This window comes from Stylophora pistillata, chromosome 3 (genome assembly GCF_964205215.1).
Source record: "Stylophora pistillata chromosome 3, jaStyPist1.2, whole genome shotgun sequence".
Lineage (NCBI taxonomy): Eukaryota > Metazoa > Cnidaria > Anthozoa > Scleractinia > Pocilloporidae > Stylophora > Stylophora pistillata.
This window is the reverse complement of record NC_142521.1, coordinates 24,157,636-24,183,743: the sequence shown is the minus strand read 5'-3', so window position 1 is coordinate 24,183,743 and position 26,108 is coordinate 24,157,636. Positions and strand designations below refer to the sequence as shown.

Here is a 26,108-nt window from a genome sequence, read left to right as displayed (position 1 = left end):
TCATTTTGTGCCACTTTCAGTTATATTTACCCATGACTTATACAATTTAAGAAATCTTCGTGAAGGTCGAATTTCTGCTTTATCAATGCACATTTAGTGGCGTTAAACTTATTCCCGAGGCCTTTTTTTTTTTTTTCCAGTCCTTGATATTCAAACCACAACTGTTGCCAGCACCCTGCTCTTCAGATTACCGCAATGATTCGATTTAGTGCCCTCGTTCTGATGAGCGCCCCCTCAAATTTGATGTTGTCAATAAGCGCCCCGATTCTATTTCAGTGACAGCATTGTTACAGTACAGGTACATTGAGATCAACCGTGTTCAGCTTCCACCTTTTGCTTACTTGCAGCCTCATTACAAAAACAGTGGTCTTCGTCCAACCTCTTGAATTTTGTAACGAGTGATTTTCAAAATTCCCTCCCATTATCAGAGGAATATTCACTGCAGTATATTCGTTACTTTTTCATTTCCTGTTACTGTCTCTCTTTTAAGTAGACATTACAGCTTTGTTACGCACACCGTGCTGTTTCTCAAAAAGATAAAATGAAATAATAATAATAATAATAATCATCCTCCACTTTATTTAAAATCACCAAAAATATTTACAAAAGTTTGATAAAAATCCTAAAAATCGAAAAACTCATTAAAATGTCCATCAGAAGCTAAGAAAAACACACCTCGTCTACGTTTACTCCTCGAGCTTTTCGATAATAATAAAGAAAATAATAATGATGATAAAAATGATTATAGTGATAACAATGATAACAGTAATTTTAAGTCTCTTCACAAAGGAAATGCAAAGTCTTCAAAAGTTCAACACAAAAGAATAAGAAAAATTTACTATAAAAATAATAAAAATAATCTATAACTGATGAGTTTAAGGAAGTCTTGCTCGACCCTTCTCTACTTCCAGATCCCTGTCTTTAATGTCTAAGTTCCTCCTTCTCGGGGTTCTAGATCCCCTTAGACATAGGAGCGCGCTCCGCAAAATTGCAAAGGACACTTTCGCTCTGACCCATGAAATTGTTGTGGTGTAGCTCTCTTGCGTTTTTGCAGATAATAGCTCGGCTAATCTTGAGTGGTACCTCAGGCATTCGTCAGCCATCCCCCCGTCGTTATAAATACCAGAGGGGTGAAAGTGCCTTGCTCTACTTCTGTTACACGGGAGTTGTATTTTCGCTTCTTTTCATTTTCATGAATCCTGTAAATCTGCTTAGGGCTAAGATCTCTGTATGAGTCTGCATTGGGATGACACACCCTTATATCGAAAAAAGCAGCCCTCTGTCGCTCCTAGAAACACCTACAGTGGACGTCGAGGCGTGCGTCAGGGGCTTGGTTAGTCCCTCTGGCAAATTCTTCGCCTGTAATAGGTTGTAAATCCGGTTCCACCTGCACATCGTAACAAACCATGTCGAGCAGCTCGGTCTGTAGATCGCGTATTTCATTGTGACGCTGAATGACTAAGCCTCCACGCTGGCAGATCATCGCGTGATCCACTGTAAACAAGCTCCCACAAACACATGCTGATGAATTATCGGGTATTGGCCAATCATATCGAAGCCTCACAGCGTCCCGAAATTCCCGCTTGTTGAGATCAAAATCCATGTCTTTGAGAGGAATAACTGTAAGCCAGTTGGATGCGCCTTTTTCACAGGCCAGGTCTACGGCTCTCTGTGTCTTGTCTGGTAATAAGGCCTTCACCTCCTCGAGCTTTTCTTTTAGTCTATTATCCTTTTCTTTCCGGGTGAAGTATACCAGTCGTTGTACCTCGGTCTCTTCGGGGGTCTCATAGGATTGCGCCTCTATTTTGCTTACAAGTGGAGCGCTTACCCTAACAGACGCTGAATACTCTGCATCCGCAGTATCGATCAGATGGATTAATGAGCCCAAGGCCTCCCATACGCACCGGTAATGCTACCAGACTACGCTCTTCCTCAGAACAGTTACGTTCTATGAGCGACGGTATAAGTACATCCGAGATTGCATGCTGCATTAGGTTCTCAATATCCGGCAGTGTTTTCATAAAGTACGTCCACCGGTGTCGAAGCCTAAATGTGAATGAGGCGTAACTAGCTTGTGGCTGAGATCTTGCAAACTCCGCCAACCTCGTCACTTCTTTCACCCACTCTTCTACCTTGTTACCCACATATTGTTCAAGTCCCAGCGCAGCGCCAAGGTGTTTGCGTCCCTTAATGGTGATGTTGATACCAGTCCCTGCAAACATTTCCTTCGCGTGGCCTTCCTTTTCCGGCTTAACAACAGGCCAGCATTTCTTGGAGTTAGGACAGTATCCAAAGGTCGGACCAGCCTCTCTTAACTCATCCCACCATTGCTTAACCTCTTCTAGGGATCCTGCTCCAGTAACGTCATCCGCGAACCAGCATTGTTTTGCAGCGCTTCGATTTTGAAGTAACGACATTAACGGTTGTAGACTAATTGCATACATTGACAAAGCTCAGGGTTCTCCCTGTGTGGTTCCTTCTGCAGATTTAAGCTCACTACCACCAACCACAAAAAGGCGCGCAGGAATTCGATAAGTGTTAGTTACATAGATGGCGATCAATGGGCATAGCACTCTGATATTATTAAGCGCGGCCGCTCTGTTTAGTGAATTGAAGGCGTGAGAGGCGTCAACTAGTAAGGCGGCATCAGTTTCATCGCCTTCAAAGATATTGCGCATAGCATGTATTGCGGCTTCCTCGCCACTCCTCTGACCAGCGCAGACCTGCATGGCCCCACTAGCGTTGACCACATCTTGTTTTGTGACTCTTGTGACGCATTTGCCAATTATTCTTCTAATCACCTCGCCCTCACCAATTGCATGGGCGCACCTCACCATTACCCTTGTCAAGCGGAATAAGGCGACTGGCCACGATAGGTTCAATGGTCAGCGGATCAAAAAATTCCGTGCACAATCTTCTTCTGAGTGTAGCTATAGACTCACATAGGTTGATACTTGATCTCTTAAAAGACTTGCATGCCAAGATCCTCTTGAAGTCATTGGCGTCCACACCCGAGGGGCCGCCAGACCCCTTAGTTCTTAATGCAGCTTCTCTCACAAGTTCTCCATTAATTCCTTGAAACACCAAGTCAGGTATATCTTCCACAGGCCCGAACAAAATCGACCCTAGCTTTGCCCTCTGCGCATCAGGATGTTTTTCTCTCAGTTGTCTCCGAACGTAGCTGGTCAGCGGTAATACTCCTCCGCTATCATCCTGACTGAGATATCGGAGGGCCAAATTAATCTGGCCCTCCATGACCAACTTTGCAAAAATGCGTGCTTTATTTGGTGGATCATTCTTGTTCGACTTTGATAAGCGCCGTTGGATTATTCTCCCTTCGCGTAATAGGGACTCAATCTCGCCATTTCTCCACAGTATTTAACGTTTCTCAAGACATTCTTGATGTTGTATTGTAATCTTTATTTAGACACGATCAATTCATCAGCCTATAAAAATACATAAAACATACGCTAAGATATTTAAAATTAAAACTACATACTATAACACTAAAGCTGTTTTCCGTGAATGCCGTGCGTTAGACTTAAAAAATGTCATTGATCTTACGTTTAAATAACCCCAGAGACTCTGTGTTCCTTATATCGCGTGGTAAACTGTTCCATAATGTGGCGCCATTGTAGCTAAAGCTTTTTCTGTAATAATTAGTGCGCGGTAGTGGAACATTAAGCTTATTTTCAGAGTCCCTGAGGTCATAAGCAGAGTCACGCCACGTAAACTTTGAATATAGATACCTTGGAGCTAGCCCGTGCAGACATCTAAACATCATGGTGGCTTTATGGATTTCCTGCTGGCGTGCAAGATTTTTCCACCCTAAAAACTCGAGTAGCTCAGTTGCATCAGCATCATAGTTAGAGAATGTCAACACACGGGCTGCTCTATTCTGCAATTTCTGCAGTTTGTCTCGTAGCGTTTTCCCATAGCTACCCCAAACAATGTCACAGTAATCAAAGTGAGGTTTTACTAAAGCTTGGTAGATGAGATGCAAGGTTGATGCTGGGATCAGGTGCCTAATTCGCTTTGGGGCCCCGATACCAGAGGCGATCTTTTTCGTTAGTTTTTCGATGTGACTATGCCAATCGAGTTTATCGTCTATTATTACACCAAGCGATTTTGTAGCTGAAACCTGGCTCACTTGAGTATTGCTCATTCTAATTGTTGGTGAAGCTGTGAGAGTATTCAGTCTCTGCCTCGACCCTATAGAGTCCTAAAGTGTGACGTCACGTTGCCATGACAGCATTTTTTTCTGGTCTAAACAGTTTAAACTCATACTTCAAACATGGCGTCTTTATCGATATGCTCACTCGTTTCTTTCTTTTCTGGAGAGCAGAAATCGCTTGATCGCGGAGAAAACCACTTCAAATTCGACCATGTCCAAAGCTTTATTTATTCCAGGGGAGTTATCAAAGGTGAAGTCCAAGCAAGCATGAAAAATAAGGACTACAAAGTCACAGTAAGTTGCCAATTTGGGATCACAACACGTATGTTCAATTCGAAGAACTCCCAACCCCGATTTCACCTCCAATTTAATGTTTATATTGCGGAATATATATTGCAACTTACGTGTCTGTTTCGAATTATCTTTTTATCAGATTTATCTCGATGAAAACCTTGAAATAAAAAACACAGAATGCGAGTGTCCTCGCGGCGAGTTCAAGTGCAGTCACACGGCAGCCATATTTATTTATGGCATCCATAACCTTAGCAGGACGGACCTGGAATGCCAATGGAAACGAAAGCGAAAGGCAGAAAGCGTACAGTCTGCAAGCCAGATGTTTCCAGCGCCACCGAAGAAGAAGGATTACAGCCCTTTGGCGCGCGATCCTAGCCGAGAAGATCGGATGTGGCTGTACAGCGAACTAAAGCGCTATGGCAAATTTACAGGGACCTGCTGGATCTTGAGTCCCGAACCACAACCTGCTACCCCTCTCTCGATCAAGACGATTGAGGATATCATTTACTCAGAAGGTTTCCTTATGGCATCTACGAAGGAAAAACAATTAGAGTACTTGATTGAGAATGCCAAAGTAGAGGAGCTAGCTAGAGAACCATAAATGTTGTGAGCACCCTCACGGCTGGCCAGCGAAACAGCCCTGCATGGCACCAAGCTCGTAGAGGCCGCCTGACTGCTAGTAATTTTGGCTCCGTCCTCCAGGCAAAAAGAGTTACACCGTCTCTTATCAAGCGACTACTTGGGGAATACAACTTGAGTGGAGTTAAAGCAATTGCATGGGGACAGGACAATGAGACTGAGGCCCTGAAGTCCTTCACCAACATCACAAACTTTACACCTGTACAGACCGGCCTTTGGCTACACGAGTCGGGAGTTCTGGGTGCTTCCCCTGATGGACTTGTGGGAGACGACTCGGTGATTGAGTGTAAGTGCCCCTACACACATCGAAATGCGACAATCAAGGAAGCTTGTGGGCACAAAGACTTTTACTTGGAGGAGAAGGAAGGGAATTATACGCTGTCTACCACATATGTTTACTGGCATCAGTGTCAAGGCCAGATGTTCCTGACAAAGCGCAAATTCTGCTACTTTGTTGTATGGACCACAAAGGATAGTGTTGTTATCAAGATTGAATGAGATGAATCTTGGGAGCACAATATTACTATCTTGAGTGATTTTTACTTTCATCAACTATTCCCAAAGATTACCGAGGGAGAACTTTGAAAAGTGGTGCACAGATGCTGGACATAATCAAAGTGGGGGGGAGGGGGGGGGAGTGGGAGCTAATGTAAATAGGCAGTAGCTAATGTTAAAAGGTATTTTTTTAAATTTCATACATTAATTTCTTAATATAACATTACATATTCTACACTCAGATAGAGACACAAGATGAAGAACCCACATTTTTCCATTTAGCATAGTAACTTAATAATAAATTACATTCTTCCTGAAAGCAAGCTTAAACAATTTTTTTTTGCAACCAATGGCTACTGGTAGCTGGTAACACTTATCCTGGTTACTCAACAGGGCCCAGGTGCATAAAACTTATGCCACACTTAAGTAGGCTTGGATAGCAATGCAAAGGGAAGGGGAGGGAGCCAAAACAAAATCCATGCAGCACAGGTTATTTTTTCTGACTACCTCTCACCATCCCTTAAAGCTAATTTAAGTGTGGCTTTAGTTTTATACACCTGGACTCAGGCTCCCAGCTTCACAGACACAAAAGTAAAACCTTTCAGCCAGCAGGACTTTCACACTTGGAACTACTGGACGAAAGAATTCCATACTGGTCACATGCCCCTGACCTGGATTTAGTTGAAATGACAATTTAAGAATGTCACTGGATTTCATTATAATCTATTTTCACAGAACACATAGTAGTTTGTATTAATGAACATAAAGGAGATGAATATCAGAAAAATGTAAAACTGACCACATCATATTTTTGACCAAAGCTATGTCAATACCATTTGATCTGTTACAGTAGGGCTTCTAGTAATACAAAAATAATATTAAAAACTCATTGTACTATAATTTAGTTGAAAAAAAGTTCTATTCAGTCAAATTCAAAGTCTTCGCAGCCATCCTTGATCAATGGATACTGCAAATTAACAAGAGCTGAGCACAGTTGGCATAGCTTGTCAGCATGGCACCTCAAAAATGCTGGGATGAAGCCAAGGATGCGAAAACTCTTAAGTCTTGCATTTGCACGCTCTACGTGGATGCGACATCGAGCTATTGATTTTGTCGCCCTTGCCTCACTCTCTGTAAACTTTCCATTGTTAAGAAATGGTGGTATGTTCACTGAAACACCTCTTGGAACTACATCGCTGATGAGAAAACCTTTGTCTGCCAGAACAAGATCACCAGCACTCAAATGTTTACAAAACCCAGACTCTTTAACCATGACCTTGTCACTGACTGAGCCAGGAAAAAGATCACTAACATAGGTTATAACTCCATTTGGGGCAACCCCTATAATGACTTTGAAAGAGTTCATTCCCCTGTAGCTGGAATTTGTAGCATTCTGCTGGGACATGAGCTTAGGTGCAGCAATTTCAATGTCTGTACAATCAATCACAATGCGGCAACTGCTGTACTCAGTGAAAGAGGATGGCAAACACATCTTGTTCTTTTCTCTAGATGGCACGGTTGTCATGATGTCTTTGAACAGGAGAGAATGCAAAACATGGACAAAAGTTAGTACTATGTTAGCAACAGTTGCAACACTGCATGAAAACAACTGGGCTAAATGTAGATTGGTATAATTTTGTTTCAGTTTCATCAGAGTGATAAATATCTGGTCCTCAAGTGTGATCCCCTCAACCTTCCATCCAGCATAATAGTTTATTTCACACCCTTGAATCTTGAAACATATCCCACAACAATATCAAGAACATCCTTAGTGGGTAGACCTGTCTCCATCCGTATCACCTCAGGGCTCAAGCTCTTAGCAGAGTAGTGTGCACTATAGTAACTTGACATTTCCTTGTGTTTAGCGAGTTCTGTTGAAGTCATATCAAGCTCTATTGACAGCAGAGCTTCTTTGGAACTTGTCTTTTCCTGTTGTGAGCATTCAGTGGAACATGGTTCAGAGTTCTCTTTAATCTCTTCAAGCACAGATGCTACAGTTGGTAATTTCGTGGGCTCGGCAGACACTTTCCGTTTTTTCTTGGGGGTAGGTGTACTGGGAGGTGTTGGTCCTGTACCTGGCAGCAAGTCCAAACTATCAAACAGCTTGTGCCTGTTTCTGTCACTGATGGTTGGCATATTTTCTTTTCGCCCATCTTTAAAGTGACAACTGCAAAGTCGCGAATGTTTGCTGGGCTTTCTATCTCCTCTCCTATAACAGAAAAAGACAGAAGCAGTTACTATACTTGCGCTTAAAAAACCCAAAGTTTAGTTGGTCACATGCTTAACCTTGTAGTCTAAGACGTGAATGCGAAGCGAGTATTTCTCTGAGCTTGTTACTTAATACCAGTTAGTGTAAAAGCTTTGATACTCACAACTATCATATAGTTTTTTAGTAACTAAATAATCTTAGATCAAGACTGAAGACAAGGAAAGGCAAAGCCGCGAGAAAACAAATAAGACAAGAAAGAGAAACAGCTAATCGTGAATCAGTTTGAGATAAAAAAAAAACAGCTATTTCTAATCGATGGTACAGCATCGAAATATATATTTTTCGAAAAATACTCACCTTACAAATGATATCCACTTATCATAGAGTGTTTTATGTTTTTTCTGGTCTGGAAACGAAAAGAATCGGCAGCAGTGGCTTTCAGATGTGTGATTGCAATCTGGATGAAAACACTGGCCCATCGCAAACTTCGTCTCCGTTGCGTTTTGACTCGAATTATTGCTCACCAGGTGCTTTTGTCCGCTTATTATACTCTTCAATAGTAAGGCCAAAGGTTATCTTGATTCTCTTTATCTTATTTCTATTATTGGAGGATAAATTGCGCTATTATAGCTCTTGAAGTGCTCGAGGTCAACGACAATGTGTCACGCTAGGGACGCCATATTGGTTTGTTTAGACCACAGAATTCCGGTGCTATGGAAACGTGACGTAAGCACTTTAGGACTCTAGTAGCATGAATTCGGTTTTAGTCATGTTCAACGTGAGTTTGTTCGCTTGTAGCCAGTTGAAGACGTTTTCTAGGTCTTCATTTAGACAAAACTGAACGTTCTCAAGATTGCTTCCCGCATATGTGAGGTGCGTGTCATCGGCATACATTCTCGGTTTACAATTTGATAAGATCGTTGATATATAATAAGAACAATAATGGACCGAGAATGGTCCCTTGAGGGACGCCGCAAGTCAACGAGTAGCTACTGGATAGCGACCCGTTGACAGAGCATTTTTGTGTTCGGTTTTCCAAATATGACTGAAACCATCTGAAAGATTTTCCATGTATACCATAATAGTTTAGTTTCGATAGAAGGATCTGATGATCAACAGTGTCAAAAGCTTTTTTCAAATCTAGAAAAATGACTCCATTGATTTTCTCGTCCAATAGTCCTTTTTACAGTTCCCGGCGCCATATTGAATGTGTAACCGCGCAAACATGATAGCGAGGTTAGTGTTGAGTCGCGTTGCGAGCTCTAGTGAGAGTTTAGTGAAATGTGGTGGTGCTCTGTCCTTTTCATCGAGATATTTCGACAATGAACGATACTTTCCCTACGCAGGATATTCCTCCTTCTTCTTCGAAAGGAAGAGGAAGACACTGTGTCGCTTTTTGGTTGTGCTAATAGCTATTATGACACAGCAGGCAATCCAACAGGTCTGCATTTCTTCTAGTTTCCGAATGACTTCCAGCAGTGAATCAGATGGTGCAATCTCCTGAATCGCCAGCATGGAAAGGACGGATTCTTCATCACAAAATCAATTTTTTTGTGCTCAGAACATTTCAAAAAAGAAGACATGCGAAAAAACGTGGGCAGGTCGCTGGAAATTGGTGAAAGGTTTATAATGTTTGTACGGTTGTTTTGTTGCTTGGATACCGAAAGAAAATGCCTGATTTGATTTTCGGTATTGAAGTGTTTATGTTGGGATTTTTGTTTTTTGGGGGGGGGGGATTTTTTTCTCCTTATTAAAATGGTGATATTTATATTTCTTTGTGTACTGTGGTCTTATACGATATCTGTGAACTGAATGTAAAATTATAAAATTGTAATGTACAATTAAAATGTAAAATTATAAATTTATAAAATGATGAGTTTAATTATTATATATATGGGCAGAACCATCTCGATTTAACTGGTCAGTACCGAAAAAACTATGGAAAATGCCTGCTAAAAGGGTCCCGGTAGCAACTGTGACAACTAAAGGAGAGTCATTTGAAGTTGAACAGGAATTATTTCACCAAGAAGTTAAAGCACCTGTGTCAACTGTCAATGCTGCTTCACCTTCACCAGCTCAAATTTAATGCTCAAATTGATTTAGGTGTAATCTTTCCTTACATTAAGACATATTAATATTAATGTTGGTAGTACTCAGGGAAAAAAAGATGATGTTGGGCTTGTAAAATCAAGATAAGGTACCATTGTACATTGTGTAAATAAGGGAAGTGATTGGCATGACAATAAAACGCGAGTTAAACTATGTCTTTATGGGAAGGAGCTTCAAAATTCTATTCTTCAAACATAACATTTCGAAGAGCCTATTGACAATAATTAACATTATTATTCACAGGAGAAAAAATAAACAGTTCTGTACAGTCTAAAATAATCCTAGTTGTTGCATATTGAGCAAACTCTTGCAGCATATTTTTGTGAACAAGTTCTTGTGCTGGAAATGGGAAAGGTTCTTTCAGTTCCACATAGTTAAGATTAATCCATGTAATGTAGATTCTGGACACCAGGCTCTTGCTGATCCCAAATCTATCAGCAAGATCTTGTACAAATAACCCAGCCTTTAGTCTCATAAGTATGAGCAAAAATTCATCCTAGAATGACAATTTCTTGAAGGCCCCGGCTTACTTCTGTTATCATCTGTTTGGTATGGCTGACTCTCTTTCGACAATTTCTCTCCTTTCCAGTACTGCATCTTTGCCAGCACTGGGTCAATAAAATTATAGAAGCTTATGAGTGCTCCATAGTTTGGGAAACCAGTATAAAATAGAACCGCAGACTCATCTTTAATTTTGTCAATTGAAAATTGGCACGCCAATAAATATCCCCCTCATTTTCAACTTCACTTAGTTTTTCTTTCAAGTCAGCTAATTGTACTTGCAGTGGCTCTATTTCCCGTTGCAGCTTAAGAACATCTGATTGTTGCAGGGCTGGTGAAGATGAAGCAGCATTGACAGTTGACACAGCTGCTTCAACTTCTTGGGGAAATAATTCCTGTTCAACTTCAAATGACTCTTCTTGAGTTGTCACAGTTGCTACTGGGACCCTTTAAGCAGGCATTTTCCGTGTTTTTTTCGGTACTGACTAGTTTAATCGAGATGGTTCTGCCCATATATATAATAATTAAACTCATGATTTTATTAAATTTTTAATTTTACGTTTTAATTTTACATTATAATTTTATAATTTTACATTCAGTTCACAGATATCGTATAAGACCACAGTGCACAAAGAAATATAAATGTCACCTTTTTACTGAGGAGAAAAAAATCCCAGCATAAACACTACAATACCGAAAATCAAAGCTCCATTTTCTTTTGGTATCCAAGCAACAAAACAACCGTACAAACATTATAAACCTTTCACCAATTTCCAGCGACCTGCCCACGTTTTTTCGCATGTCTTCTTTTTTGAAATGTTCTGAGCACAAAGAAGTTGATTTTGTGATGAAGAATCCGTTCTTTGCATGCTGGCGATTCAGGAGATTGCACCATCTGATTCGCTGCTGGAAGTCATTCGGAAACTAGAAGAAATGCAGACCTGTTGGATTGCCTGTTGTGTCATAATAGCTATTAGCACAACCAAAAAGCGGCACAGTGTCTTCCTCTTCTTTTCGAAGAAGAAGGAGGAATATCCTGCGTAGGGAAAGTATCGTTCATTGTCGAAATATCTCGATGAAAAGGACAGAGCACCACCACATTTCACTAAACTCTCACTAGAGCTCGCAACGCGACTCAACACTAACCTCGCTATCATGTTTGCGCGGTTACACATTCAATATGGCGCCGGGAACTGTAAAAAGGACTATTATATGCCCAAGAATCTGTCGCTTCCAACAAAGCTGTTACAGTTGAATGATTAGCACGAAACCCTGATTGGTTTTGACATAAAATATCGTGCTCTTCCAAATAGGCATATAACTGTTCATAAACTATCCTTTCAAACACCTTCGCCATTATTGGAATCACCGATATTGGGCGGTAATTGTTAGCATCACCGCGGTCACCTTGTTTATAAAGAGGGGTAATCCTTGCATATTTCCAGTCGTCTGGGAACGTCCCTTGGCTAATAGATTGATTGAAAATATCACATATCGGCACACAAATGAGATCAGCACATTCCCTGATAAGCCTAGCAGATATTTTGTCAAGGCCTGTTGCCTTTGACTTGTCTAGTTTATTTAAAAGTGAAAATACTTTAGTTGGATTGGTGGGTTGGAGCTTAAACCGTTTATCTGTTGCGGTAAGATATCTTTGATAGCTACCATTTAGACCGGTTCACGCTCTTGAGTGCATGCTGGGTAATTAGGGCAAGCAAATCCAAAATGGCGGACACGCTCGGCTACACTCTTTTGCTTGATCTGAATACTTAATGAATATCGGCTTTGTTTCAGAACTGGTCGCAATTTTTAGTATTGACAGTTCAAGATAAAAGTCACAGCTACATTTTGAGCTCTGTATTTTCGATTTTAATGCGTCAAAAAATAAGATATATAATGGTTAACTACCGATGTTGTGTTGGAGGTTGTAACAACGACTCAAGATATCCAAAAAAGATAGTGAAACGGTCACATGTCGAAAATCTTCGCTGGCATTTTATTCCGAAGGATCCAAAGAAAAGAGCCCAATGGATTGCCAGCATATCCAAAGGACTTGTTGGATTCGAACCCGGCAACTACAAGACTGTTTGTTCGAATCACTTTCAATATGGAAAGCCAACGTACTCCTCACCAACTCCAACTTTGTATATGGTGCCAAGTGACTCTAACAAACCTTCACCCAAGAAAAGAAAGCTTGTGGCAAGACACGAAGTTGTCTCTACTGCTGAGGCATCCAATAACTCAAGCTTCAAAGAAGAAGGAACTCAATGCTTGATAATAAATCCGCTAACATACGGAAGTATGAAGTTTGCTGATTTAACAACAGAGCAAGATGTCCAGCGTTTCACTGGATTCCCTAACGTAGAAACATTTCAATTGATGTTTAATACACTCTTTGAAAAAGCCATGTGTATGCACTACTGGAAAGGAGACAAAGAAAGTGCTTTGAAGGACACCACCAAGCCCAGGTCAAATAATGTACAGAGAGCTCTAACCTTGGAGTAAGAGTTTTTGCTAACCATGATGCGAATCAAGCTAGGACTCTTTGTATTTGATCTGGCTTTAAGGTTCAAAGTTTCCGAGGCGACTGTCAGCTCTGTCTTTACCACTTGGGTTAAGCTGATGTCTAAAGAATTAAAGTGGATGATTTCCTGGCCAGATAGGTATTTAATTCAAAGAAATATGCCTGATATGTTTCGACGATATTACAGAAAGTGTAGAGTCATCATTGACTGCACAGAACTATTCTCTGAAACCCCATCAAGCTTAGAGAATGCGGCAATGTGTTGGTCAAATTACAAACAACACTACACGTTAAAGTTTTTGATAGGGATAACACCAAATGGCCACATATCATTTGTCTCTGAGACCTTCAGTGGGAGGTCATCTGATGTTTTTATTGTAGAAAACAGTGGTTTCTTAAACTATCTTCAGCCACATGACCAAGTTATGGCAGACAGGGGATTCAAGATTCATGACCTGTTAGCATACTACCAATGTTCTCTAACAATTCCACCCTCCAAGCATTCCAATCTCCAGATGTCAGGTGCTGATGTTAGGAACACATCACTTATTGCTAATGTACGGATTTATGTCGAGCAGGCTATCAAGCGAATTAAAGACTTTGCTATGTTAAAGCAAGAAATTCCCATTAGCATTCTTTCCCATTTGGATGACATAATCATCATTTGTGCAGCAATATGTAATATGAAAAAGCCTTTGAGTACATAGATTTCATTTCATCAATTATGTTTGCATTTTGTACCAGTCCAAAATGTTCCCATTCAATTTTCTCACAGGTTATAAGCTATGGTAGTCAAGTTTATTTACACATCTTCTAGAATACAATTCCTTTATGGAATTACACAAACATGTTTGTATATAGCTACAACAATGTTCAAACAATAACTTTGAAACTTTAGTAATACTAAATACTATAATGTTTTGGTTTCATCCGCACTATTTTGTACTATTTAGTAGTTTGTTGAGGTCATATTGCTTCCACTCTATAATTTTAATCATTATCTATTGCTTGTTCATTGCAAAATCTGCAAATGAATGTTGATTCTTGTTCAAAATTTGAGCAGGCCCAGTGAAACCATAGCATACAACATTCACACTGAACACTGTTTTCATCATCACATTCAATTTCATCTGGCTCAAGACAGGGTTTTTCACAGACAGCACAATAATAAATAGGCCTAGTACCTAGCAACACCCTAGCAACATAAGTCTTGAAAAAAATTGTTAGATTTGGTATGATATCTTGCCACAGTTTTAAATCAAACTCAATAATTTCAATATGAGCACCACTAAGTGGAGTCCAAACAACAAAAAAGGTTTTAGGACATCCTGTTAGGGCCATTTGTCCTTGTATCTGGTAATAATAACTGTGGGTTCTCTTGAGCATGATATTCCCATTCACTAATTCTAGATAAGTTGTATTGTTCCAATGCTCATCAAATTTCATGTCTGCAAGTGAGTATGGACATTTATACTCAATACAAGAATGACCACAGCAATCGCAGTGAAAAATACCATCTGGGGTAGCTCCCACAAAAGGGTAAGTTTTAGATATAAACAAGCCACAAGTCTGAAGCTTTGCATTTTTGTGTTTTTTGGATTCTTGTGCAAAGAATGATGCAGCAGCATCTCTCTCATGTTCTCTTCCCCATTTAATGGCAGGTATCATTGACAGATCGGTACAATCTAAAATTCGCTCAAGAAGAGGTGTTACTTTGCAATTTGGCTTTCTTTTTCTAAGAATTGTTTTTGTCTTTGTGTATACTTCATGAAAATGAGATGCAGTTATTCTACCTTTTCTTTGCTCTTTCCATATACTGGAGTTAGCCTGATCCCTTGTGGCCTTTTCTAATTCTTTAATGCTACTGTCATTGAAAGATAATTGTTCCAGAAATTGTCTCACTAATTCATCAGCATCTACACCATTGTTTTTAGAGGATATATCATCAGCTATAATTTGTAGTGATGGGGGAACATCATCAGAAGTTGGTGGTGCATATGAAATATGGATGACAGCATCAGGATTTATGTTTCGAAGAGAAGCTAGAAACTTTTGCTTGCTTTCTTCGGTAACAACCCTCAAGGATTCTGGCCGAGGATCAAAGTTCTGTTTTTCCTTGCTATTAATAGCATAACTTGGGTTTTCTTTGACTACCTTGTGGCTTTGGAACACCATGTCCTTTAATTTCATGGGTTGGATGTCTTTCTTGCTAGTATTATTCCACACACATGCCTTATCTGTGCAGGAAGGATCTGTGAAACCTTTCTGGTTGGCAAACTCAACTTTATATAAAAGGGCTATGACATGATTACAGCACTGACTGTATCCAGCTGTACAGCTACAATATGCCCCAAGAATTTCACCGGGAGATTTACAAATTATCCACACTTTATGAGGTTCTTCGCGAATTCTTTGAGATGGAGTGACAGATGCAAACAACAGAACTTTGTCTTGTCCATGAATTGTTTTTGAGTATACAGTGTGCACAAAACCACTTTTAAAGTATGAATACGCTTTTCTGATTTTATATTGACCAATATAGTCAGTGTCGAAAGCTTTTTTTCCAAGTATAAACGAGAATATTTGACCAATGTTTGTATGCGGCCACTTTGTTACACAGTCCTCCCAATCGACCATGGATAACGGATCCTTTATACCGCATGTGCGTAGTAGTTCTACATGTTCATTTTGTAGTGACTTGGCTTGGCTTTCGGCCGAATCTCGAATAGGCGTTTTATGTTCAAAAGCTACCAAAGCACGAGCAGCAAGATCCGAGTGTGTCCCTCCAGAGGGCAAACCTCGCTGTTTAAGATAAAACTGCAATTCCCCACATGAAAGTTCCAAAAAATCTTCGAGGTGCGTGGCCATGATCGTGTTGTTGGGATATTGAACTGTCAACGACTTTTGAGCGAGATGGCAATAACATAAAGAGCTCAAAATGTAGCTGTGACTTCTATATTGAACTATAAGTATTCAGATCGAGCAAAAGAGTGTTGTTCGTATCCGCCATTTTGGATTTGCTTGCCCTAATTACCCAGCATGCACTCAAGAGCGTGAACCGGTCTATTTATCTCACTGGCAAGTTTTGGACCAATATTAGCAAAGTGGTTATTGAATTCGTTTGATAGCTCCAACGGATTAGTTATCGTTAATCCGTTCACTTTTAGTGACGCCACTGGCGTTTTCCCAGATTTTCGAGAAGTTAGCTCGTTTATAGTCTGCCAGGTCTTTCGGGAGTCGCTGGTTTGCTTTAGATCTCTGACCAGGCTTTTGTAGCGCAACAGCGAGAAGAACAATAGCGGCTTTTAGCGCAAGGTGTTGCATGGATGATCCAATCGTCAATGTGTTTCATTAACTGGTCGATAAAGTCGCGACCATTTTTACCGTATGGAACTAAGAAAGTGTTTTTTCTCCAAGTTGTTACTTCATTGTATGCATCATCAGTGGTAGCAGTGGTGATTGTTTTAATTTCCCCGTTGGAATTTCGGCCCCAAATAACCGATACTGGCACGTTGACAGTCTCGTAATTGGGTAAACACCCAGGAACATCATCAGACACATCCGGCCAATCACCCATTGTAACTCTGTTTTCCTCTGGGGTTTGCTGTGGCTCTGCGTTATGTAAATTCAAGCCTCTTGTTGGATAATTAGCATTTCCATTTTCCCTATCCTTTTGGTTGTTTTGACTTTCATTTTCAACATTTTCCTTACTAGAATATTCACTTGTAAATGTGATATTCCCCAAATCCTTGACTCTTCTCTCTTTGATGGTTAGATCTGTTCCATTATCTCTTATTTTCTCTAGCCTCGAAGCTTGGTCCCGTAAGTTTTGGCTCTTCAAATGTAAGTTCTTGTATCCCATATCATCCCACAACTCTTTCATAACGCCAATATATCCTCTCTTCCTTCCACTCTCATTCCAAGGAGGATTCTCCGAAGAAACAAGCTCCAGCGCCTTTTTCTTGCACTCCAAAACATCTTAGTTCATTTGTTCTGTCCATTTTACTTTCAGCTTTCTCGCCTGACTTGACATGGCTGGTAGCTTTTGAAGCTATTTCGATAGTTTTACCTTGCTTCTCTTGCCAGGAATAATCAGCAGCGGATAAATCCTACCCTCGTATACATTTCCTTGGTATAATATACTTTTAAAGAGGCAGTAGCGAGGATATAAAGTTAAAAGAGTTTAAATAAAGTTAAAAAAATTTGCGGAAAACACGTCAACACGTCCGCACGAATCATCCGAAAAAAAAAAAAAAATAATAATAATAATAATAAGCGCCCTGTCCCTGATAAGCGCCCTGTTTCCAACACACCTTCCCACGAGGTACCATAAGTAAATAAGCGCCCCGGGTGCTAAATCGAATCATTACGTAACTGTAATCAAATGGTGATTCTTCTCCGTATACTGAATCTACATTTGTCGTGTTATTCATGGCAACAAGAGAGCCGTTTCAACAGTATTAGTGAACGTCAGACTGGAATTGAGGCATGTCTTCAAAAGGCAAATAGCGTCGTTGCAAATGTGATCATGACATTTGCGATGTGGTCAGACAATGATAAAGATGTCTTTCCGGTGCCGGTTTTCTCTGCTCTGAAAATATTGGACTAGCTTATTGCCTTCAAAGATACCGATCAACGACATCATGTCAATTCCTTTTTTATACATCCAATCGTGATACCGGAGACGGGGCCTCACAATCGCCAGTGTTTTGGAGCGTTTTTACGATTAGACTTCTAAAGCATTAAAAAGTTTGCTTATGAAATACGTTGTCAAGGAGACACGTGATAAGATTATCATCTAGTATGCACTGTTTGTTTTTTCACCGCTTTATCAAAACAATCGTGAGAAGAAATGTTTGGTGGGAAGGAAGGAGTTTTAGATCTTTGAAACTATCAACTTTAGCACTAAGGTTAGGCCCAGACAATTCGTTTACCAGCGAGCAATTTGCCTGTGTTTTTTTGTCCCTCCGTGAACCATTAAGATGATAATAATAGCAGCAACCTCCTAACATCTGTTCTCTGCCGAAGAAAAAAAAAAGATGACAAAAATAGTTGCTATGGCGAAAAAAAATTATTCGAAAGGATATTTGTAATTTTTCGCTTTTGATACTGGATGAGTTTTATTCAAAGAAAGTACCTCAACTGCGCTGCTTTGGGGTAAACATTCAATAAGTTGCCCATTATATATGATAAAGCTCCCTAAAAGACCACTTTCATAAATGGCTGCCGGATTAATATTCTTTTGTTTAAATTTAAATTAGCCCCACTGGCCTCTTCTCCAGTACAAAATTCAAAAGAATACATTATCTCAAGCGAGGCCAGTAGGGCTAGTTTAAATTTAAACAAAAGAATACGGCAGCCATTTATGAAAGTGGTCTATAGAATTCTTTCTGCTGGACTTTCCAAACCAACTTTTTTTTAGATATGTAAATGTCTGTTGTGTCGATCTCTTAATTACACCGGAAGTTCGGTTAAAATAAACTTGTTGAATCGCTTAAAGCGCCAATGCCCGAGTAGAGAATATCGTCACACTACATCCACAATCTACAAACTCAACTTCAAGTATTTTCTCTTGAATCCGAAATCCATATTGCCTACGTTTCGTTATCAGATGCAATTATGAAACTGAGTAAGACGACCATTTTAATAATTAAACCATGTTAAATTAAACATCAAAGAGCTGCGTCATCAACACAATTATCTTAAAACGTGTTTGTGAGTCCTTTTCAAGAGTTTGGGAAGTCTGTTTGTTTCCAAATACGATGGTTGACATTTAATAATTTTCTTTCAAGCTCTACCAGTTTTTTTTATTACTTCTGTAAGGTTTGCTAATGGTATTACGTGCTTTTAAAGCTGTCAAACTGTTCATAAGCGTCATATCATATCTAAAAACAGAACATTTTAATTTTCCTTTACAAAATGAGGAATTCCCCTTGGGATCTGGATGCAGGAAGTTTCTTAAAGTCATAAATATACCAAATAACATATTGAAACCATTGAAAACATTTTAGATTAATGCATCAAAAGCACTGGGAAATAAATTTTAGAAGTCACGTATCGCCGAAGAAGCTGAAGATGAGATCGTCAAAAATCATCCGATCTTTTTACTCAATTTCCGTCTCACCAACAAACTGTTTTGCTGAATGGCAGGAACTTTCTTAGGAGGATTTGAATGAACATAACATTCACGTTAGCATGAGTAATCTACATAAGACCTGACCGTTTTTATCAAATCTTGTAATACAAAAAAAGACTGTTTGAACTCCTTGAGAGTGTCTAATAACCAACAACTCAGACTATGAAAGGAAGTACAACACTTTTGGCAAATCTTTAAATGCTGACATGATATAAATCGACTTCGAGCGTAGGAAGACAGTTGAAGATGTTTACACACGAGAGTCACAGTTCTCGGCAATTTTTTTTATTTAAGACAAACTTCCGCAAGTTAAAAAGATTATGGTCAAATGAAAAGCCTAAGTCATGGAAAGACGCGAATCCAGAAAACCTATATTGCTTTTGAGGAAAAGAGGATAAGTTTGTTAAATTATTCATTGTTATCAGAGAGCGTTGTTAATAGAGAGCTGTTTTTTACACTTTGTATAAATGGGAACCTGGCCAATGTGTACTTTGTTAAGAAATAATTTTGCAAGGAATCGAACGATTGGCGATTAGGTGCAATTATACAAAACTCTTTCGTTCGGCGGTCGAATTTATTGACAGCTTCAAAGGAAATACGTTTGACAGATAATTTTTCCTCAAAGCCAATAGAATTCATTTGTTTCAACAACATATAACGTCATGAATGTAGATCCACTCAACGTTTGTTGAATTGCCGTTAAGATAATTATTACATGCACAAAAGTCAGTTCAGAATAGAGCGGATTTTGCCTTTTTAAGCGATCTCTCAGTTGGTTTGTAATATTTCAAAATCCCTTTTGGAGTATATTTTTGGCGCCTTATTTGCATTTTGAATTTTAAAATTGACAAAACCCAATTTTTGGCAGGTGCGTCTTATTTGCCTTATGTCTAACTAGAGATATCTATATGCCCAGTGGTAAAACATATTATATTTGCTAATGAGCAACTTCCACAATTAATTTAACACCTTGGCTTTGTGCGGTGAAGCCGAATCTTTTGGTTTTGGGTAAAATGAAGAATGTTACGATGAAGCCACAATTGATCTCATTGTTCTTCGCAACCTTTTACATCACGATTCAGGTTTGTATTTGGCCATCTTATAGCTTGGCACTTTTGTCTGTATATATATTTGTATGTTTGTGGGTTTTTTCATGGAAGCTGTTCTTGTTCAATCGACAATATGTAGTTCACGTCCCTCGTTTTTCCTTTGGCAGGTTTTCTTTCATTCTCTCCAAGCACTCGTAAACTCCGGTAAGTATTAGAAAGAATGTAGGTGCTGTGACAATGCTGTTCATGGCTTCATGGTGTTTAATGTGACAAATGACTGGCCTAGATCTCAACATATCATAGAAGAGTTTTAAAACGTTACCTGACTAGCAGAAAAATTTCGACTTCTTTCGATGGTTTTTTTTTTGTGATGTTATCGTTTGCTTGTTACGAACCTCTGAGCTCGATGGTGAGGCTAAGGCTATCGTATTTAGAAACATTTGTATCCATGCTGTCATAACTCTGCATCTCTAAGTTTTCTTTCCTTATGCGCTTCATGAGCGTATTAACGGAGACACAACTGAAACGAGGAAACAATAAAAAACTGGAAGGTTTTTGGAGATTTTAAATAATTCAACACACGTCTTGATTTGGATGAAATTCCCGAGTACAACTTAAAAGAAAAGAGTCGGGTCTAAATTAGTGTAGAAAAGTTACTGCAGAATGCGATTCCTTGGTGTCTGTTTTCGAAAAAGGACCCAGCGTTGGACATGTTGGTAAATAATTCAGGTGGCGGCATATGTCGATGATATATATTCAGCTTCACAACACTATAGTAGGTACTTTGGTAAAGTATAGAAACTACATGGGGTTTTAAGTGTTTTGTGAAATTTCAAAACAAAGTTATCTCAGCCAACAATTCACATAGAGATCTTCAAGTAACATCACAGCCCGGCCGTTGCTGGTGTTTTAATTAACCCTCCATGGTTTGGAACACTTCCAAATTAAAGCGGAAAATAAATTTCCGCGCGAAGTACATGATGACTATGAATGTGGTTATTAGCAAAATTGCGTTGCTTCAGATAGAAGTAGGGCACAGTAACGAGTTTAAATTTCTTATTTCATCCTTGTTCTGGAGTGGAAGTCAGTCCGCGTGACGTTTTGATCAAATCGTTTAAGAAAGTCGCTCTCAGGTTTAGGCTATTAGGACCTTTCTGTCACACAGTCCTGTTCAAAGAACAACTCCGCGACACTAACTTAGCTTTTCAAAATCTTACTGATGTGATAGCAAGTCGTGAAGAAAGTTTTCGCTGTTCTAAGAAATTAATTAATTCGACCAGTTTGTTATTTTTCCTACTTAATTGTCATGCAAAGTCTTTCATGGACTTTGTTTATAAAATGTGACATCTTCTTTGACCTGGGTTATTATTATGCCAAATCCAAATTCTGTTTATAGTGTAAAAATAATTCTCTGCACAAATAGGAACGCATAAAGCTCGTCTAGAAAGCGTGGCTTGTAGAAGCGACCCCAAAATTATTGTTTCCTTACTAGGAACTGGTCAGCTCAGACGACCAACACAAATCATACAATATTATCCAAGCTTTAATAATTATTCGATCTAAGAGAAATACATTTGTGATTCGAAATCAGGAAAACGCAAATTTAATCTTAATCACGTAGCAAAATTCAGGAAAAACATGATTGGGAACTTACTTCTGTGGCGGGTCGTAAAAACAGGTTTCTCACATCAGGTTAGCAGATTCGCCGAACAGATTATAAAAACCGACTTCTCTCTCTTACTGATTCTTCTGAAAACTAGTTTAAAACATGATAAGCTAACACTTTTAAATCATTGTACGGAATTAATGTCAATCACGAGTCGTGTAATTAAAATATATCTGTGAAAGTGTAGTGTGATCGTCCGGGTGAGTGTATTCCTGAGAAGGACTGTTCTACGTCAACCTGTGAGGAAGTCATCATCAGAGTCAAGTGAATAGTTGTTGTCAGTAGAATGTTCTTATTTCAGTTCGTAGAACATTCTACTGACAACAACTATTCACTTGACTCTGATGATGACTTCCGCACAGGGTGTCGAAACGTCAGTCACTACAACCGACAACAGTCCTTCCTAGGACTACACTCACGCGGACGATCACACTACACTTTCACATGTTATCCCCGGGTTCAAGCCATTTATTGCATTATAATATATCTGCCATCAAAGGCAACGCCTATTTACTAAGCGAAACAATTATTTTCCACTATCAACCAAAAAAAATAGATAACTTTCGTCAGAAGTTAAGCGAATTCGATGATTGAAACAACCTTTCTACAAAAAGGAAAACCAAAAGAATAAAACTGAGAAAGGGCTAGAGGTACTTACACAAGCCAACCTTCCTTTTCATTGGCCTAAGGGATGAATAACGATAAAACACTATCAAATGTGTTGAGTATTTCAATATCGCCGCCTATGTTTTTACAAAAACACTCGCCACGAGATTAGGGTGCTCCCTTAGCATTGCGCCTCGTATATCATACTGCGCATAGGATCACGTTGTTAGGCGACTACACAAGCGCCCATTCCAAGAATATGGTGACTTAATTTTACATTCAATGGACGAGCACGGTGACCTGTGTTTTCTATTGAGTAATCTTGGTATAATCATAATCACTCGAGCTGTTTATAGCGAGATATTACGCAATCCTCGACCAATCAGAGCGCACGCATTTTTATAATCACAATTATTAAAAACTGGATCATTGGATAATAGTTTATGAGGAGAATATGATGAAATCATAGAGGGTGTTATGGTCCGTTAAGTGTATCTATATCAGTGGAACGTGGATGAAGCTGTTGTGGTTATTATTCGATAAGCTGTCAATGGAATTGTGCTTTCTACGAGCTTTAGCTACTTTAACAAACAAATTTAATGTAATAACTCTTCTCTAGGCGTTTTATAAAAATTCTTTGGTTTATCATTTCCTGACAAGGTTTATATTCAGCTTTAAAGCGGTGTTTCTTCCATTTCTGTTGCTACGCAATATGTCCGTTTGAATACTATCTTGCCTTTTAGAAAATGAAACCTTTACTCACTGTAGCTTACATATCAACTAAGAGTTAGTTTCTTCATTTATCAATGAGGTCGAGAAACCTTTTATTTTTTTATAACCTTGAAAATTTCCATTTTTGATATAATTGTTTTACGTTCGTGAGCACAAAGTGAGTGGAATTGTGGGTTAAAATGACGAACTTCCTTAACAATAAAAGGGGAAAAGCCAGAGCTTTTGCCTTCCAGAGGCAGTGAACATGCTGCACTATGATGCACTGTTAGACGAAGGTTGAGGGCTTTATGGTATGGCAAGCTATTTGTACCAAAAACATGAATTTACAGTAATAAATATCAATGGTTCGGGCTAAGTAGGAATCGCTAGTTGTAAAACAAATCGTAATTGTAAATTAATTTCGTCCAAGTTCAAGTCAAATTTATTGTGCATGTGCAATTCGCTTTTGTGAGAACCAGCTAGTTTGCAGGTATAACACAGTTAGCAGGTATAACACTAGTTTGCCGTTATAAAAAGGTCAACTGACCGTTAGTTCTGAACCTCAATCGTTTGTTTTGATACACCACGCCATTGTAAAACTCCAGTTTAGAAAGCGCTAATCAAAAATTGTTGGTGTTTTGAGGCAGATCGATAGACTTTAGTATCGATCGCTAGTGTTAATTAAAAAATCGACAGCGGATTAGCGTCGTCTGTACTCTTATCGACAGTCATGTTCATCATCACAGTGGTCAAAATGTTGAGCAACAATGTTTTGTAATGCACCTTGTGTGTTAAACCGGAAAGTCATGGTAATAGATTCTTGTCTCTAGGGTGATTTTTTCAACGGATCAAACTGCGCACTTCGTTGTCGCACGAGCTACTTGCATTTATCCTTGTTTCTTGTTGTCGGCCTCGACCCTTAAACGATTAGGGCTCTAATTATGATTTCATACAGAGAACACAATTTTTCAAAGGTTAGCAGCTGCAAAACAATTTAATGAAAATCATTCTTATCCCTCTTGGGTGTTGAAATATTTAGAACAAAAATATCGGAAAATTTTAAGATACATGTAGAAAAGTTATGATTGCTGCTCACACCAGTTACTTTTCCGTTTCAGTAAAAAAAACATGGAACTAGTGGATATGCGTTGAAGAATATGCGATCAAAAGTTGCATTGTTTTGAATACCTAAAGCTTATGCGACCGATAAGATGCTGTAGGGCAGTATCTCGGCATCTTATCGATCCCATAAGTTTATGATGCTGATGCCTTACGATATATTTCGAAAACGCCAAAATACGATAAAATGAACTAATTTAGTGGAATTATGAATCCCTTATTCAATGGTTTAACATATAACACAAGCGGAAATTTTGCTCTTTGGTCAAAGGTTCCCTCGCCAAAATATATTTTTACATGTCAAAAAGATTTTCGGGTCGTCCCTTATCGGCTTCCGTAATCCGTATGGAAGGGTAGATGCAATCGACGGTAGAATAAATAGCAATCGATACTAGCATTAACAATTGACGTTTTGCGGTAGCGATTTCTACTCAGCACAAACGAACAGTGGCAACACTGGTGATATAACTGTTTAAATTTCGGCACAAATGGCTCCCTATAAATATGGAGATACAATAAAAATAAATGACCGTTGGGCTTCTCTTTTCTGACTGCAGGCAGTTTGAGAGTCAACAGTGGGGAATTTATTGAAATCAACACAACTGCTCCGTCCATTAACTGCAGTTCAAGTGCTAATTACAACTCAACAATTCAGAACAGAAGCTCTCCACATGGCAGCCATCTTGTTGCTCACATAGAGTTCAGTGGTAACATTGAGTTCTGGAACGGGTCAACAGTTAAAGTGTTCGGGAAGTATGCTCTGAGTTTAAAGAGTCAGAATGGAAACATCTCAATACACACTGATGTGAACATGACTTGTGGGGAGAGAGTGTTTGATACAACATGTCTTGGTGGATTTACACAGAATTCTACTGGAGAGACAGCCGGAGGGGTAAAATTGTACCTAGGTGAGACGCGCTTTGAATGCCTTATTGTTTTTCTCTGAGAATAGGCAAATATTTTAAAAGGGGTAGAAGAATTTGAATTGCCTCAGTTCTTATCCCTGAAAATAAACAAGGTCGGAAAACAACCTGCTTCTATATAATAGATTTAAGTGTTCCGTCCGAAATGTTCTATTACTTGACCTTTAAGGAACAAACGGTTTGATACAAATCCCCTGAAAAAGCGTAGTTAATGACCCAATCTGAACTTAAAGCAGGTAAACGCGTTTTAGTTTCTGAACTATTAGCAAGACGGTATTTTAAAGTGCCAGTAGAAACTTTTTCAAACTTATCGGACGTGTTTGAATGTAAGCAGTCCAATATGCGCACAGTTTACGCGGTCATACACTCAGCAATTGGACGAACGTAAATCGCCACTCAATGATACCCTCAACATTCTTATGATAAAAAATTTAATTTTTTTCTCAAAGTTAACATTTTGGACGCTAACACAGCTTAATAGGAAGACACAACCGAGAAAATTTGAAATTTGCCGATTCGTTTAAAAACATTCAGTTAAAACACCATTGGCAGATTTGTAACGCATCCTCAGTAGACCACCCATAATATTATTATTTTTCAGATTCTGTGGGATCACATCAGTTACCGAGATAATAAAATTTCGCTAGGGCTACTGCAGCAGCTCATATCGATTAAATCCTTTAACATAACACAAGCAAGTTTAAATCAGTCTTCAGGGAAAACGGATGTAAACAGCCGGTGGTTTCTGCCGGCAGCAGTATTTCTGGTTGCCAGATTCTTCAACTTTCTTGTAAAGTTCACCCAGAAATCTCCCAAAAAGATTGAATTTGTGGTCCAAAGCGAACTCCTTAATTAACTCGACCGTTCGCTCATAATCCTCGCCCTTTTCGTATTGAACTAGCAAGAGTGCGTGTTGAAAGAGGTACTCTTAGAAAAAGAGAGAGCTTTTTTCG

At 39.2% G+C, this 26,108-nt stretch overlaps 3 protein-coding genes and 1 pseudogene across 3 annotated transcripts in view; 2 read left to right on the top strand and 2 right to left on the bottom strand.

The window, feature by feature from the left end:
• Positions 1-553: 553 nt before the first annotated feature.
• On the bottom strand, positions 554-3,417 carry LOC148735156 (uncharacterized; annotated as a pseudogene).
• Positions 3,418-4,210: 793 nt separating this feature from the next.
• On the top strand, positions 4,211-6,502 carry LOC148735155 (uncharacterized). The gene is made up of 2 exons (XM_088753807.1): positions 4,211-4,468; positions 4,608-6,502. Exons 1-2 carry the CDS (start codon positions 4,295-4,297, stop codon positions 5,067-5,069), a joined length of 636 nt encoding a protein of 211 aa, XP_088609933.1. The 5' UTR covers positions 4,211-4,294; the 3' UTR covers positions 5,070-6,502.
• LOC148735154 (uncharacterized) lies at positions 5,773-8,975 on the bottom strand. Its single transcript, XM_088753808.1, has 2 exons — positions 8,169-8,975; positions 5,773-7,811 (listed from the first exon to the last, which is right to left on the bottom strand). Exons 1-2 carry the CDS (start codon positions 8,288-8,290, stop codon positions 7,316-7,318), a joined length of 618 nt encoding a protein of 205 aa, XP_088609934.1. The 5' UTR covers positions 8,291-8,975; the 3' UTR covers positions 5,773-7,315.
• A 10,807-nt stretch (positions 8,976-19,782) lies between these two features.
• Positions 19,783-26,108, top strand: part of LOC111337935 (uncharacterized) — a 42,618-nt gene continuing 36,292 nt past the window's right edge. Inside the window, 3 exon segments of the mRNA XM_088753403.1 lie at positions 19,783-20,163; positions 20,298-20,334; positions 24,790-25,140. Coding sequence (XP_088609529.1) covers positions 20,095-20,163; positions 20,298-20,334; positions 24,790-25,140 — 457 coding nt within the window. The 5' untranslated portion in view covers positions 19,783-20,094.

What these genes read in the sequence shown, in the direction of transcription:
- LOC148735155 (XM_088753807.1), top strand. Translation starts at nt 4,295, where the DNA reads ATGGCGTCTTTATCGATATGCTCACTCGTTTCTTTCTTTTCTGGAGAG. An exon ending in ATAAGGACTACAAAGTCACA is followed by an intron (nt 4,469 to 4,607) that starts GTAAGTTGCCAA and finishes TCTTTTTATCAG; the next exon opens with ATTTATCTCGATGAAAACCT.
- LOC148735154 (XM_088753808.1), bottom strand. Translation starts at nt 8,290, where the DNA reads ATGGGCCAGTGTTTTCATCCAGATTGCAATCACACATCTGAAAGCCAC. An exon ending in AAGTGGATATCATTTGTAAG is followed by an intron (nt 7,812 to 8,168) that starts GTGAGTATTTTT and finishes TTTCTGTTATAG; the next exon opens with GAGAGGAGATAGAAAGCCCA.